Source organism: Mobula birostris, chromosome 18 (assembly GCF_030028105.1).
Source record: "Mobula birostris isolate sMobBir1 chromosome 18, sMobBir1.hap1, whole genome shotgun sequence".
NCBI lineage: Eukaryota > Metazoa > Chordata > Chondrichthyes > Myliobatiformes > Myliobatidae > Mobula > Mobula birostris.
Window position 1 is genome coordinate 44,941,818 of NC_092387.1, and position 17,407 is coordinate 44,959,224.

The window sequence follows — 17,407 nt, forward strand, 5'->3', positions numbered from 1 at the left end:
GTGTACGATCCTGGTCTTCCGCTGCAGGAGCCCATCCACTTCAAGGTTCGATGTGTTGTGCTTTCAGAGATACTCTTCTGCACACCACTGTTGTATTGTGTTGTTATTTGAATTAGTCACCTTCCTGTCAGCTTGAACCGGTCTGGACATGCTCCGCTGACCTCTCATTAAAAAGATGTTTTTCCCATGGAACAGCTGATCACTGGATGTTTTTTTTTGTTTTTCGCACCATTTTCTGTAAACTCTAAAGACTGTTGTGCATGACAATCCCAGCAGGGCAGCAGCTACTGTGATACTCAAACCACTCGGTCTGGCACCAACAATCACTCCACGGTTAAAGTCACTTGGATCACATTTCTTCCCCCTTCTGATGTTTGGTCTGAACAACAACTGAAGCTCTTGACCATGCCTGCATGCTTTTATGCATTGAGATGCTGCCGCACGATTGGCTGATAACATACTTACATTAGCAAGCAAGTGTACAGGTGTACCTAATAAAGTGGCCACTGAGTGCACATTACAGCTAATGCTTGTGAACTGCAACATGAACATTTACTACGTAAATTGTTGAGCAGTTGTGCAAACAGCATTGAGTTTGGAAAGGAATTGTTATACGGAACAACCCATAAGCACCTGTGCAAGCACTGAGGAAACTGTAGCTACTGTATATCTGTGTGATATCTCGTGATGGACATGTGTGCAACACGTCTACAGCTGACATATTCAAGAGTGAAGTGCAACACCAAACCATTTTGCATTGAAATTTCATTAAAAGTCCCAGCCATGAGCTCAGTAACTGTGTTACCATCAATTTTGTATCAGTTCATATTAAATCTGAAAAGCAATTCAATAGCTGGTTGATTGGTCTATTTTCATCTGTACCCTTAAGACATTATATGACAACCATGCCTTCCATGTCCTCAAACATCCTCTATCACCCTCCTTCCAATCCCACTTACCAGATCTACACGGCCAAAACCTCCCATGCCCAGCGTCGCAATGACTTCAAAATGTCTGGCAGGGGATGTGTCTGAAAACTTGGCCACCTTTTCCCTCAGTCGCGTGACTTCTATAGACTCAGAGGAAACCTGCTGTGCAGTTGTGAGGAGCCTTTGGAAATAAAGGGAATCTGATTTTTTTGGTAGTATTGAATGATGCAACAAGGCATAAAAAAAGTCTCTGCAGAAAGCACCAAGCAATCAAGCCCACTTTCAAATCTCATACTAGCTCTTCCTTCAGTTAGTCCTGACGAAGGGTCTCGGCCCGAAACGTCAACTGTACCTCTTCCTAGAGATGCTGCCTGGCCTGCTGCGTTCACCAGCAACTTTGATGTGTGTTGCTTGAATTTCCAGCATCTGCAGAATTCCTCATGTTTAAGCAATCAAGTTGCCACAATATTAAACTCCAGACAGCTATTGCCCACAAACTTTCTGTATAAATTCACACCAAAAGATTTTGTAATGGTTCTAAACTCAGAATGTAGGGGCCTTGAATGCATCCCTCACTTTCGTATTGCTTGGATTTGGGTTTCAATGAGAAAATAATAAATAAATATATAAAAGAATCACAAAGAAATCACTGAGGAAAAATGGGAGGAGCAGTACCTCATGCCCCCCCCCCGCTTCTCTCTTTATCCATTCCCTATTCTAGCTTCCCCCCTACCCTTCTCTCCTCCTTATCTACCCAGCACCTCCTTCTGGTGCCCCTCCTTCCTTTTCTCCAATGGTTCACGTCCTTTCCTATCAGGTTTCTTCTTCTTTAGTTGTTTTACTTTTCCCATCTATGATCTTCCAGCTCCTCTCTTCATATTCCCTCCTCCACCCTCCCATCTTCCCCTCACCTGGTTTCATCTATCACCTACCAACTTGTACTCCTCCCCCTTGCTTTCCAGTCCTGATGAAGGGCCTTGACCCTAAACTTTGACTGTTTATTCCCTTCCATGGATGCTGCCTGACCTGCTGAGTTCCTCCAACATTTTGTGTGTGTTGCTCTGGATTTCCAGCATCTGCAGAATCTCTTGCATTAATGATCTGCAGTATTTTCAACTTATGGTATAGTTGCCCATTGAGCTCCTAACCTGATACCTGAAGGAAGGTGAGCTGCCTTCCTGGCAGCATGGCCAATGTGGAATATACAAGTCCAGCATTTGTGATTGGCATTCTGTGAAAGCTTTGTCCTTTTCCCAAAAAATGTGGTCTGTGATCTATGTCATACTATACTGCATACTTGCCTACAAATTATGTCAGTAACTGGTGTTAGGAATGATAGTTACTTTTTTACAGTACAGTCACTGGTCAGAATTAAAATCAACATGGGAATCCCAGGAGATGTAATGGATGTGTCAGCACAGAGCACATTGTCAGCATTTTATTTGTGATCTTATTCAAAACTATCAGTTAAATCACCAAAGCAGTGATCTAAAAGATGCTGACTAGCACAGCTCCTCGGTCTAAATGTCTACTCATGATTTCTGAACATCTTAAGAGAGAGACAGTGAAGCTAAATAACTAAAGATTAATTCAGGTTGATTATAAAAAGCTATCACAGGAATCATAAACCCAAGAGTTTCTGGAAATCTTGAGCAACCTAAATTTAAAATAAAACAACAATGTCTCACTCATCGTCAGCAAAACCAAAGAACTAATTATTGACCACTGAAGGAGGAAACTAGAGGTCCATGAGCAAGTCCTCATCATGGGATCAGAGTTGGAGAGGGTTAGCAACTTTAAATTCCTCAGCATTATCTCTTCAGAGGATCTCTCTTTTATCCAGTACACAAGTACCTTAACAAAGAAGGCACAGCAGTGCCTCTACTTTCTTAGAAGGTTCAGCATGTTAGCTAAAACTCTGACAAACTTCTATAGACGCACGGTGGAGAGTTTACTGACTGGTTGCGTCAGGGATTGGTACAGAAACACAAATGCCCTTGAATGGAAAAGCCTACCAAAAAGTAGTGTATATAGCCCATTGCATTACAGGTAAAGTCTTTCTCACCATTCAGCTCATCTACAAGGAACACTGTTGTAGGTAAGCAGCATCCATCAAGGACTTCCACCATCCAAAACACTTTTTCTTCTGGCTGCTACTATCAGGAAGAAGGTACAGGAGCCTCAGGACCCACAACAGCAAGTTCAGGAAAGATTATTCCCCTTAACCACTAGGCTCTTGAACCAGAGGTAATAACTTCACTCACCCCAACACTGAATTGTTCCCATAACCTATGAACTCACTTTCAAGGACTATTTATCTCATGTTCTTGTTATTTATTGTTTATATATTATTATTATCTATGTTTTTAAAAAAATTTTATTTCCACAGTTTGTTGATTTTTGTACATTGGTTGCTTGTCTATCTTGTGAGCATTTTTTCATTGATTCTATTGTGTTTCTTTGTGTTTACTGTGAATGCCCACAGGAAAATTAATATCAGGGTAGTATATGGTGACATATACATACACATTGATAATAAATTTATTTTGAACTTTGGAGAAACTCAGAAAGTCAGGCAGCATCTATGGAAGGGAATAAACAGTCAACGTTTCTGGTTGTGCCTTCATCATAGATCTCAGGTGATCTTGATGAAGGATTCAGTTCAGTTCATTTACGGTTTGGAAATATTATTCAGAATGTGCATTGGATCCCATTATGAAAAATTAATGCAGCTCACATACAAATTCTGTTAGACAAAAGGAAATCTACTCAGGGACAAAAATCACAATGCAGAAAAATAGAGATGAGGGAGACTCGAAAGACTGCAGATGCTGGAATCTGGAGCAGGGCAAACTGATGGAAGAACATGGTGAAGAATATTACTTGATGCACAGTACTATGCATATTACTGTGCATATTAAGCATATTACTATGCTTTCCTACAAACACATCACACACTGCTTGTAAAATAGCTGACAACCCTTGAATTTAGGTAAACATGAAAGAAAAGCAAGCTCTTGAATGGGGGGAGAAATGGTAGAGAGATGTGATACTATGGCACTGTTCACATGCTGGCCATTGTACAATACATCCATCAGGGTAACACAGTTTGTGCCAAGTTGCTCAAGTAGGACAAAGCTACATCTTCTGACTCTGAGACCCATTCTTCTATTATACATGAAGACTTTGTGAATATGTCAAAAAATGTAACAGTAGACCAGAAAAAAATGCCCCAACCTAGCTGCAATAATTCAATTAGAAATGATTATAACATTTGGAGGATACTGACATTGCGTTTCTGTTCTCATCACTGCGGGAGAGCTGTTCCACATACTCTTTCAGGTAGGTCTGTAGTTCTTCATAGGTGCCAACCATCTGGTTAAAGATACTGGGAACATATTTTAAAATGTATTTAGATGAATACAGTAAGATAATTAAGAAAAACTTTTAAGTAGGTATACCAAATTGGGTTGGGTGGAGAGTGGGGGATACAAGGGAATGGGCCCCTTATCTCAGAAAGGATGTAGTATTATTGGAGAGAGTCCAGAGGAGATTCATGAGGATGTTTCTGTGAATGAAGTGGTTAACGTTTGAGGAGCGTTTGGCAGCTTTGGGCCTGTACTCACTGGAATTTGGAAGAATTCAGGGGGGGAGGGAGGATCTCATTGAAACCTACCGAATGTTGAAAGGACTAGATAAGTTGGATGTGGAGAGGATGTTTCTTCTGGTAGGAGTATCCAGAACTAGAGGGCACAGCGTCAGGATTGAGGAGCGACATTTTAGAACAGAAGTAAAGGGGGAGTTTTTTTTAGTCAAAGAGTGGTGAATACTCTGCCACAGACTGCAGTTGAGACCTAGTCTGTGGGTATATTTAAAGCGGAAGTTGATAGATTCCTGATTAGTCAGGGCATCAAGGGATATGGTGAGAGGGCAGGTATGGGGTTGAATGGGATCCAGGATCAGCCATGATAAAATGGCGGAGTGGGCTTCATGGGCTGAATGGCCTAATTCTGTTCCTATATCTTATGGTCTAATGGAGTAGAGGGAATTGACTAGAGAAGGAAAGAGGAGGAGAAGGGTAGAGGTGAGACGAGGAGAGACGGGAAGCACAGGAATGAGGATGGTTGAGGGCAACAGGAAGGAAAGTTTTACATACTTTAGGCACTAAATATAATTGAAAGTAGATATATTTCATTTTGTTGAATTAAACCAAAATTAAGCCAGCTCAGAAAGCTGTCAAAATTTATTTGCATTCAATGTTTAACAGAGATTTCTTCAATTTTATTAACTTGATTGAACTTCACTACTCGAGAAGCTGAGATTGAAATCTATTTTATGATAATCAAGTTTAATTTCAGTTAATAAACAAGATATTGTTTCTAGTATCACACAGCATCATTTCCAGATACCATGGTGGGGTCCAGATGTCAGACCAATCAGGTCACTTGGCAAAAGTTCCAGTATCAGACATTCTGAAACCACAGATCTCTAAGTATCATTCACAACCAATTGGCTTTAGTAGTTGATATCAATAGACCTTTGCACATTCCTTTAAATTGAGTTTTCATAAATGTGAATCTTTCATTATTAATACATTGGCAGAGATTAACTGAAAATGTATCAATTATGAAATATTCCCAGTTCCTATGAGATAAACATTTGATTTGAAATTGGTAATGTTTGCTGTAGAGAGGAGAAGGTTAGGGCAGATCGTGAGGAATTAATTCCACTGGCAAAGTGATAGATAAAGGTTTATAACAATTTGGCAAGGAACAAGTGAGCCTATGTAGCATTTTTTCTTTGAAAAAACAAAATTCTAGTGTTGCTGTCTGAAAAGGCAAAGGAATCACATTTGACAGCAATAATCAAAAGAGAATTGGATGGCTATTGTAAGGGAAATATTTACAATGCCAGGGGAAAGGGAATGTGATTAATGGTAAATTCAGTACAAATTCCCAGCACAATGTACTAAACAGTATTCTCATCTACAGTATTATCATCTACAGCTAGAAGGAATAACTAACTGTACCAACATTAACAGGGATTAGTTAGGGTTCAGGAGGCTGTGCAGTGAGAGAAATTGTGCTCCTCAGTTCTAGAAATTGGCCTCAAGTGTGGTATCACAGGCTAACTTGCAAGTTGCAACAACCAAAACACTGCAAGTGAACAAACTGAAGTCTAGGACTTAAAGTGTCAGCAGTTTTGTTCAAGAACAAAAAGCAGCTTCTGGGAAGACCTTGAAGTCTGATTTCCCTGAGCTAAAATGTATTTTATTGTGACTGTGCAAATTCATTGAAATTGATTCTCACCTATTACTGAAGTACAATGTACCCCATTGTAATCACTGAATTTATATTTGATTACCTTGAAGTGTAACTTAGAGTTGTAACTTCTGAAATATTAATGATTGTATTAACAGATACACAGATAGAGGCTGAAAAGGGGATGGGAAGTGAAATATTGTTTGCACAAGCCAGTAAGTGAGTGGCAGTGTGAAATTTAATGTTCGATTAAGGGGGACTGCTGTTTATGGCTAGTTGGGTGTTATACTTTAAGTTAAGACATCTCCACTCCAAAGGTACTGCATTTCGGGCGGTGTGAACAGGGAAATTATTGGAAATTGTGCCTCATTTGGATCATTAGGGGATTGAGCATGGGTCAGTTGCGAGTACATGCAGGGAGGGTTAGAGCAAAAAGAAAGTGTATCGTGATATCATCCGATTATTAGGGTTACTATAATCCCCCAAACTCAAGTAATGATATTTTACTTTTTGTGATTTATTAAAAAACCCTAGTCAGGATACTGCAGAGCCAGCAATGATTTAGATATTTCTAAAGCAAATAATTTTCCTGTCAAACTTGATAAAGCACTAAGTATGCCACTGCACACTGGATGAAGGTTCACACCACAGGTAGGACTTACTCGCGATCTATTACCAGGCACTGGGTATCATCATCATCTGCAATTATGTTTGCAGAACGAAGATCCTCACTGTGTAAGGAGAGAGAAAAGATGTTGGCATCAGATTAGAGCTGTATTCTCTAATGTGAGACTCTTTGATTGGCATAAGCTTTTTTAGAATTAATTTTTCCATTCATTGTACTTCATATCAATACTTCAAATTTATAATAATTGCTGACTTTTATTTGAAACATTTATCGAAGAACTTAGAAACTTGGTAGCAATAGTCTTGGCATCTATCACCACTAATACATTTAAGTTCCATCCAAGCCCTTTGCTTATCCCTATGTTCTGCAAAGCCTTTCTTGATACAAAAACTATGCAAAGGTGACTACGCATGGCCAAGAAAGTTCACCCTATGCCTCTGCTTCCTCAGGAGGCTAAATAAATTTAGTATGTCCCTGTTGACCCTCTGAATTTTTTTTTAATCAAAGCACCATTGAAAGCATCTTGCCTAGAGGTATAATGGCTTGGTATGGCAACTACTCTGCACTTGGCCATAAGAAACTGTGGAGGACTGTGCTGACAGCTAAGCACAGCATGGTAACCAGCCTCCCTCCATGGACTCTGTCTATACTGTTTGCTGCATCAGTAAAGCAGTCAGCATTATCAAAAAACCCACCAACTCCAGATATTCTCTCTTCTTCCTTCTTCCATTGGGTAGAATTATACATTTGGAAAGCATGTGCCACCAGCTTGTACCCACTATTATATTAAACAGGTCCCTAATATGATAAGATGGATTCTTGACCTCACAATCTACTTGTTATGCTCTTTCACCTCAGTTTATCTGCACTGCACTCTCTCTGTAGCTGTTACACCTAATTCTACATTCTCCCATTATTTTACTTTGTATTACCTCAATGCACTGTGTAATGAATTGTTCCGCAACAGAGGTATGCAAGATAAGCTGTTTGGTACATCTGACAATAATAATCTAATTCTAATTCTGATGAAGAGGCATATGCTACAACCCTGTGAACACACTTGTAGTATTGAGGAACTCCATATATCTGTACTTCAGTCTCAATTAACACCATAAGGCCATAAGACATAGGAGTAGAATTAGGCCACTCGGCCCATTGAGTCTGCTCTGCCATTCCATCATGGCTGATTTATTATGCTTCTCAATCCCACTCTCCTACCTTTTTCTGTAACCTTTGACACCCTGACCAATCAACAACCTATCAACCTATGCTTTAGATATACTCAATGACTTGTCCTTCACAGCCATCTGTGGCAATGAATTCAACAGATTCACTGCCGTTGAGCTAAAGAAATTACTCTTCATCTTTGTACTAAATAGACATCCCTCTATTCTGAGGCTGTGCCCTCTAGTTTTGGACTCACCCACTATAGGAAACATCCTCCCCAGATCCACTCTATCCAGACTTTTCAATATTCAATAGATTTCAATGAGAATTCCCCCCGATTCTTCTAAACTCCAGCGAGTACACACAGAGATTCATTAAATGCTCTTCACAAGTTAACTCTTTCATTCCCAGAATCATTCTTGTGAATCACCACTGAACCTTCTCCAGTGCCAACAAATCTATTCTGAGATAAGGTGCCCGAAACAGCTCACAATTCTCCAAGAGTGATCTGACCATTGCTATATAAAGCTTCAGCATTACATCCTTGCTCTTATATTCTAGTCCTCTCGAAATTTGCCTTCTTTAGCACCAACTCAACCTGCAAGTTAACCTTTAGGGAATCCTACACAAGGGTTTACAAGTCCCTCTGCACCTCTGTTTTTGAATTTTCTCCCTATTTAGAAAATAGTCTACACCTTTATTTCTTCTACCAAAGTGCATAACCATACACTTCCCTGTACTATATTCCATCTGTCACTTCTTTGCCCGTTCTCTTAATCTAAGTCCTTCTACAGATTCTCTGCTTCAATTCTGCCTGCCCCTCTACCTATCTTCATTTTGTCCACAAACTTGAACACAAAGCCATCAACTGCATCATCCAAATCATTGCTATACTGTTTATCGTGAAAATAAGCAGTCTCAACACAGATCCCTGTGGAATAATAGTAGTTAATAGCAGCCAACCAAAAAAGGCCCCCTTTATTCCCACTCTTTGGTCTTCTGCCAGTTAGCTAATCTTCTATCCATGCTAGTATCTTTCCGGTAATACCATGGACTCTTATTTTGTTAAGCATGTGCAACACATTGTCAAAGGCTTTCTTAAAATTCAAACAAACAACATCCACTTACTCTCCTTTGCCCATCTTGCTTGTTCTATCCACAAAGAATTCCAACAGATTTGTCAGGCAAGATTTTCCCTTAAGAAAACTATGCTGACTTTGATGAATGTTATCACATGTCTCCAAGTATCCCAAAACCTCATCCTTAATAATGGACCATCTTCCCAACCTGAAGAAAGACTAACTCTCCTATGATTTCCTTTCTTCTGCCTCCCTCCCTTCCTAAAGAGTGGAATGACATATCCAATTTTCCATTCTGCAGAACCAGTCCAGTATTTACCGATTCTTTAAAAATCATTACTAATGCCTCCACAATCTCTTCAGCTACCTCCTTTAGAAACCTGGCTGTGTCCATCTGGTCCAGGTGACTTATTTACCTTCAGACCTTACAGCTTTTCAAACACTTTCTCCTTAGCAACAGCAACTGCACTCTCTTCTATTCCCTGGCACCCTCGTATTCTGTCATACTGCTAGTGTCTTCCATGGTGAAGACTGACGCAAAGTACTTATTAAGTTTGTTCAGCGTTTCTTTGTCCCCTATTACTACCTCTCCAGCATCATTTTCCAGGGGTCCAATATCCACTTTCACCTCCCTTTTACTCATTATATCGTTGAAAAAAACTTTTGGCATCCTCTTTTATATTATTGACTACCTTCATATTTCTTCCTTTTTCTCCTTATGGCTTTTTAGTTGCCTTCTGTTGGTTTTTAAAAGCTTCTCCACTCTCTAACTTCCCACTAATTTCTGCTATATTAATGCCCTCTCTTTTATGTTGTCTTTGACTTACCTTGTCAGTCCCAGTTGCTTCATCCTCTCTTTACAACATTTCCATATCCTTGGGAGAATCTATCTTGAGCCTTCTGAATTGCCCCCAGAAGCTCCAGCCTTTGCTGCTCTGCTATCATCCTCTTCTAATCAACTTTGGCCAGCTCCCCTTTCGTGCCTCTGGGATTCTCTTCACTCCGCTGTAATACTGTAATATCTGACTTTACCTTCTCCCTCTCAAACTTCAGGGTGAATTCTATTATATTATGATCACTACTTGCTAAGGGTTCCTTTACCTTCAGGTCCCTATTCAAATACAGAATTGCTTTTCCCCTAGTGGGCTCAACCACAAGCTGCTCTAAAACGTCATATCATAGGCAGTCTACAAAATCCTTCTCTTGGGATCCAGCACCAACCTGATTTTCCCAATCTACCAGCATATTGAAATCCCTCACTACAATCTAACATTGCCCTTTTTACATTCTTTTTCTATCTCCCATTGTAATTTGTATCCCACATCCTGGCTACTATTTGGAGGTCTGTATATAACTCCCATCAGGACCTCTTAACCCTTGCATTACCCACAAGGCTTTTACATCTTCCAATCCTATGTCACTTCTTTCTAAGGAGGTGACACCTTAGAAATGGAGCTACCCCAACTTACCTGCCTGTCCTTTCAATACAATGTGTATCTTTGGATGTTTAAGCTTCCAACTATGATCTTTTATCCACATCTCAGTGATGTCCACAACGTCGTATCTGCCAATCTCTAATCTGCACTACAAGGGCATCTCCCTTACTCTGTACACTGTGTGCATTCAAATACAACATCTTCAGTCCTGTATTCATCACCCTTTGTGATTATGCCTCCATGTTACACTTCAACTCATCCCACTGACTGCAATTTTGCCCCATCATCTGCCTGTTCCTCCTCATAGTCTCACTACACACTGCATCTACTTGTATACCAACTGCCCCAGCCTCAGCCCTATCATTCTGTTTCCCATCTCCCTGCCAAATTAGTTTAAACCACCTCCCCCCCACCCCCCAACAGCTCTAGTAAACCTACCCACAAGGATATTCATCCTTTCGGGTTCAGGTGTAAACTGTCCTTCTTGTACAGATCATACCTTGCGCAGAAGAGATCCCAATGATCCAGAATTCTGAATCCTGTCCCCTGCACCATTACTAAGCCACGCATTCATCTGCCAGATCATCCTGTTCTATTCTTACCTTCACTGGCATGTGGCACAGGCAGCAGTCCAGAGATTTCTACCCTGAAGGTCCTGTTCCTCATCTTTCTACATAACTCTCTATATTCTCTCATCAGGACTTCCTCCCTTTTCTGACCTATGTCATCAGTACTAATATGTATCATGATTAGAACGTCGTAGACCCAATCCAAGACATCCCTGATCCTGGCACCTGGGAGACCACATATCATCCAGATTTCTTTTTCATGTACAGATAATCTCCTGCAACTCTAACTATGCAATCCTCTATCATTACTGCACTCCTCTTCTCCCCACCACTCCCCAACAGTATGCAAAGGGTATACTTATTATTGAGGGGAATGGCCACAGGGTTACTCTGCACTGGCTGCCTATTCTTTTTCCCTCTCCTGACAGTCACCCAGGTACCTGCCTTCTGCAACTTTGGGGGTGACTACCTCCCTGTAGCTCCTATCCATCACCTCCTCACTCTTCCATATTAGCCAATGGTCATCGAGTTGCAACTCCAGCTCCTTAACACAGTCTCTAAGGAGATTTAGTTTGATGCTCTTCATGTAGATGTAGTTATCAGGGAAACTGGAGGTCTCCCAGAGTTTCCACATCCTAGACAAAGGACCTACCATTAACTCTGAACCTATTCTCAGTGAATAGGGGAAATTTTAATCTCAGCCATTCCATTAGTTTTGGTTCAAGATACTGTCAGTGCATTATTTGCATTGTAGCTGTCCAAACTCTGAACCTTAATGCAGTACGAAATCAAGTAAGACATCCAGGAGGGAGAAGCAGAAAAGAAAGGGGAGGGCTGATTAAAGGAATTAGTTGGGGATGGCATCAAAAGTTGGATCTAGTTGAGTATTCAGGTAAACATGGTAGGAGTTTGAACACTCAGGATGAAGGGTAAGTGGAGGCAGAAGCTCTCCTCACATTGAAAGGTTTCTTGGTGGATACTCATTGTGCTACAGGCAGATGTGACAAACAGAACTGGCTGGAAGTGCATGAGTGGGCAGAATGTACTATAATTGTCTGAGGTCAAAAGGGTCAGTAATAGATAAGGCAGAGGCAGGAAAGTTGTTTCCGCTGATAGATGAGACTAGAACTAGGGGATATAACCTCACGATTTGGGGGAGTAGAATTAGGACACAGATGACAAGGAACTGCTTTTCCCAGAGGGTGGTGAATCTGTGAAATTCTCCGCCCAATGAAGCAGTGGAGGCTACTTCGGTAAGTATATTTAAGACAAGGTTGGATAGATTTTTGCATAGTAGGGGAATTAAGGGTTATGGGGAAATGGCAGGTAGGTGGAGATGAGTCCATGGCCAGATCAGACATCATTGTATTGAAGGGTGGAGCAGGCTCGATGGGCCAGATGGCCTATTCCTGCTCCTATTCCTTATGTTCTTATTCCACTTTCTGACTTGTGAATCAAAGTCCACAAAATAACAGGAGTCAGCAGCCAGGCACTGGCACACTTGTTTTGTATCTCAGATGCTCCAGGACCTCTGGTTGAACAATGTGTTTGGCATCCTTCAAATTCTGATCTCTGCTGGGGCCATCAGTTAAACTTCTTCAGGAGGTAAAACCAGTAGCCCAGCACACAGGCCAAATGGACAGCTTTAATCATCAGGAACTAGCTGGCTGCTGAGGTGGGGCAGACACAGTGGTGAAGTTCATACTGACTACCTACGTTCAACCCTGACTTCTGCATGGAGTTTGTACATTCTCACTGTGACCATGTGAGCTTCCCCTGGGTGCTCTGACTTCATCCCACATCCCCAAATGTGTGGACTTGTCTGACAAAATGTGCAAATTTGCTCCTCGTGTGTGTAGACTTTGTTGAAGGGCTTAGTCAAGTCAAGTCACTTTTTAATTGTCATTTCGACCATAACTGCTGGTACAATACACAGTAAAAACGAGACAACGTTTTTCAGGACCATGGTGCTACATGAAACAATACAAAAACTACACTGAACTACGTAAAACAACACAAAAACTACACTAGACTGCAGACCTACCCAGGACTGCATAAAGTGCACAAAACAGTGCAGGCATTACAATAAATAATAAACAAGACAATAGGCGCAGTAGAGGGCAGTAGGTTGGTGTCAGTCCAGGCTCTGGGTATTGAGGATTCTGATGGCTTGGAGGAAGAAACTGTTACATAGTCTGGTTGTGAGAGCCCAAATGCTTCGGTACATTTTGCCAGATGGCAGGAGGGAGAAGAGTTTGTATGAGGGGTGCGTGGGGTCCTTCATAATGCTGTTTGCTTTGTGGATGCAGCGTGTGGTGTAAATGTCTGTAATAGCGGGAAGAGAGACCCCGATGATCTTTTCAGCTGACCTCACTATCCACTGCAGGGTCTTGCAATCCGAGATGGTGCAATTCCCGAACCAGGCAGTGATGCAGCTGCTCAGGATGCTCTCGATACAACCTCTGTAGAATGTGGTGAGGATGGGGGGGTGAGAGATGGACTTTTCTCAGCCTTCGCAGAAAGTAGAGACGCTGTTGGGCTTTCTTTGCTATGGCGCTGGTGTTGAGGGACCAGGTGAGATTTTCCACCAGGTGAACACCAAGAAATTTGGTGCTCTTAACGATCTCTACGGAGGAGTCATCGATGCTCGCTCCGTGCTCTTCTGAAGTCAACAACCATCTCTTTTGTTTTGTTCACATCAGAGACAGGTTGTTGTCTCTGCACCAGTCCATTAGCTGCTGCACCTCCTCTCTGTATGCTGACTCATCGTTCTTGTTGATGGGAAGTTGATGTGGAGGAAATAATGTGGGATTAGAATTGGGTTAGTGCAAGTGGGTGCTTAATGGTTGGCTTTGATGCATTCCTGTAATGTATGACTCTGTGATTCTAAAGTCCGTGAAATTGTGAATTTTGAATTGGAGGCATTGTGTTGGCATGCCACAATGACTGAGAAAATTGTTGAGTACCATTGAGAACCAAAAGACAAAGGAACCAATTATACCATGGTTAATTTGTTTCTTTTTGTAATAAATTCTTTTCTGAAATCTTCACTCTGTTCTACTAAGACATTTTGTGGAATGGTACTTCTCTGTCAGAAGCCGAAGTGTCTTGGGACAATCAAAAAACGGTGATATCACAAAGCTTAAAACAACCTTCCCTTTGAGACTAGTCTGTAGAGGAAGTATCAGAAGGGTTTATACTTTGATTAACCATCTGACAAAGTAACTATAGCTATAGAATCATAGCTCTCTTTTGTAGAACAGAATGCAAGATGGTCGAAAGCTTCAAAACCTGATTAATGATCTGGTAGGAGCCAATGTCTTTTCTCCCTTCATTGCCTTAACTATTTGGCTTACACAATTCATTGAGTGATGGGGGGATTTTGTGGTTCAAATGACCTATTCACCTACTATTTCATTCTGTGATTGTTCAGTCCTGATAACGAATAACTAGTACAAATTAAAACATCTTGTAGGTTGCTTACTTTCCATTTCAGCCGTGAGATTTATAGCATTCTGTACACTCCATACTGCTGTACCTTATTAAAGCTTTCTCTCCAAAATATTCCCCTGCCTTTAATGTCTTAATTTCTTGTGGTTCTTCAGTTCCCTCTCTTGTCTGTGTCACACGGACCTGTTCAAGATCAACAAAACCATGTGAACCCCTTAAATACTAAAACAGGCATAGATACAAGTGCACCTTAACAGAAATATTTTCCATTATAGAACAGCCTGTCACATTGCTGGTTAGTAGTCTAACCACATGGCATAGTTATTGTTTTTGCTTCTTTCTTCTCTTAGAATACTGTGCAAAATGATGCAAGGCTTTGAAAATTACTTAAAATAGCACTTATAACAATCATTGTAATGTTAGTACATATAGCAACTTGGTACACAGAGCAAACAAAGCCATTTTGTTAATTTTAGTGATTGGACTGGGCAGGAATTCTAACCAGGACACTTATGACCGTTTAGCCATTTTAGCAACTCATGCTCAAGTATGCACATCGAGGAATGCAGGAATCCCCTCACTCCTACATTGCTGCATCAGTCCAGGTTATATGATCAAGCTTATAATGCAATTTGGTCGATTCATTTACTAATACAAAAATACTTGTGCTAAACATGAAATCATTACTAAACTTCACTTAGAATTTCAATTTTTAAATGAACAAGTTTTTCAGTTCAAAAAATATCTTCATAAACCTGTCTAAAAGACACAAGGAGTATTAACCTTACCTGGACCACCTATCATAGCAATGGAGTTGTTTCTGCATTCCAGAGATAAATTTTTGAATATAAATAAACACTTACCTTTCCTTTTGCAATGATGAAGAAGGTGCTACCTTGCTCTCCTTCACGAATTATATAGTCTCCCTTATCATAGTAATCCTATCAGAGATGGAGAGATTGCATATTACTACAAGAAATAGAGAGTAGATTTTAGAACACTGATTGCATAGTCAGATAAGTAAATAAGCCATTGTTATATAAATTGGAAGTCTGTAATAAATTAAGAGAAATACTTCAAAATCTTTGTTTATTTTCCAGGCATCCAGGTTTCCTCTTTGCTCTAGAATCCAACAGTGACGCAGAGGGGTGTAGCTTTCTGATTCTAATGAGGAGCCTATTCTGAAAAGTCTGGCTACATACTGTCACTACACCTGATGTATTTTTAATCATTAAAGGGGTGTGAGTTTAACAGATTGCACCTGCATTTAACTGTCCATCCCTAACTGCACTTGAGAAGGTAGTCCTGAACTGCTGCAGGCCTTGAGTTATGGGTACACCCAGTGACCGTGAGTGCATCCAGGCCTTTCTCCCTTAGGTTGGATGGGAATAGACCTCCTTGTCATACATTTAGGGTGAAAGGTGAACTATTTAAGGAGAGTCAGAAGGGAACTTCTTCACTCAGTGGCTGGTGCAAGTGTGGAATGAAGTGCCAGCCAACATGGTAAATGCAGGTTCAATAGTAACATTTAAAAGAAGTTTGGATAGTACGTAGATGAGAGGAGTATGGAAGGCTATGGTCCAGGCGCAAGTAGATGAGATTAGGCAGAAGACCAGGGCCTTTTCCTTTACTGCCGAGCTCCATGACTTTAACAGTGATGTATGTCCTGAAGAAGGGTCTTGTCCCAAAACCTCGACCATTTATTCATTTCCATGGATGCTGCCTGACCTGTTGAGTTCCTCCAGCATTTTGTGTGTGTTGCTCTGGATTTCCAGCATTTGCAGAATTTATCATGTTTATGATGTATTTCCAAGTCAAGATGGTGTGTATCTTGGAGGGCAACTTCCAAATGATGACACCTTCATGCTTTTGCTGGCCCTGTCCTCCTAGCTGGAGAACATCACGGATTTAGAAGGAGTCATCTTAGTGAGTTGTTGCAGTACATCCTAAGATGGTATAAACTGCTATTGCTGGCATTCATGGTGGAGATACTTACACTCAGTGGCAACTTTATTAGGTATGTTCTATACCTAATAAAGTGGTCACAGAGTTTATGTTCATAGTATTCTGCTGCTGAGCACATCCATTTCAAGGTTCTGACATCGTGTATTCAGAGCTGCCTTTCTGCACACCACCTTTGTAACATAGGGTTACCTGAGTTACTGTCAAGTTTTTCCTCCTTAACAAGATGTTTTACCCATAGAACTGCTGCTCACTGGATTTTTTTTTTTGTTTTTTTGCATTATTTCCTATAAATTCTAGAGACTGTTGTGCATAAAAATCCCAGGAGATCAGAAGTTTATGAGATACTCAAACACCCCAACTGGCACCAACAGTCATTTCATGGTCAAAGTCACATAGATCACATTTCTTCCCCATTCCAATGTTTGGTCTGAACAACCACTGAACCACTTGACCAGGTCTGCATGCTTTTAAGGTGGGGTTATATGGGAGGCAGGGTTTAAGGGTCGGCACAAGATTGTGGGCAGAAGGGCCTGTACTGTGCTGTACTATTCTATACACTGATTGGCTGATTAGATATTTGCATTAACGAGCAGGTGTACAGGTGTGGGAATGGGTAGGGGGACATTGGGGTTCTGATGTTTCTGTCATTCACACTTTGTGGTCTTTTGTAGATGCTCGTGAAGAGTAAGAATTTCAGGTTGTAAATTTTATACTTTCTCTGATATTAAACTGAACTATTTGAACAAGGGCTTTATTAAGTGAAGCTTAGTTATTTCATTATTTTCTTTATTAAGTCAAGATGCAAAAAACTTGTCATTTGCTTTACATTAAAAGTCCTTTCATATTGGGTGCTAGTCCTATTGGTGGCTACGAACAGTACAATTGCAACAAGTTATAGTGTTTGACAGAGTTATCAAAAGGTG

At 40.7% G+C, this 17,407-nt stretch overlaps 1 protein-coding gene across 1 annotated transcript in view; it reads right to left on the minus strand.

Moving 5' to 3' along the window:
• Positions 1–17,407, minus strand: part of LOC140211845 (cGMP-dependent protein kinase 2) — a 52,735-nt gene that overhangs the window by 25,478 nt on the left and 9,850 nt on the right. Inside the window, exons 6-10 of the mRNA XM_072282019.1 lie at positions 15,383–15,460; positions 14,608–14,702; positions 6,853–6,921; positions 4,219–4,317; positions 960–1,110 (exon numbers count right to left, since the gene is read on the minus strand). Of these exons, the coding sequence (XP_072138120.1) occupies positions 960–1,110; positions 4,219–4,317; positions 6,853–6,921; positions 14,608–14,702; positions 15,383–15,460 (492 nt within the window). The remainder of the gene's footprint in view (positions 1–959; positions 1,111–4,218; positions 4,318–6,852; positions 6,922–14,607; positions 14,703–15,382; positions 15,461–17,407) is intronic.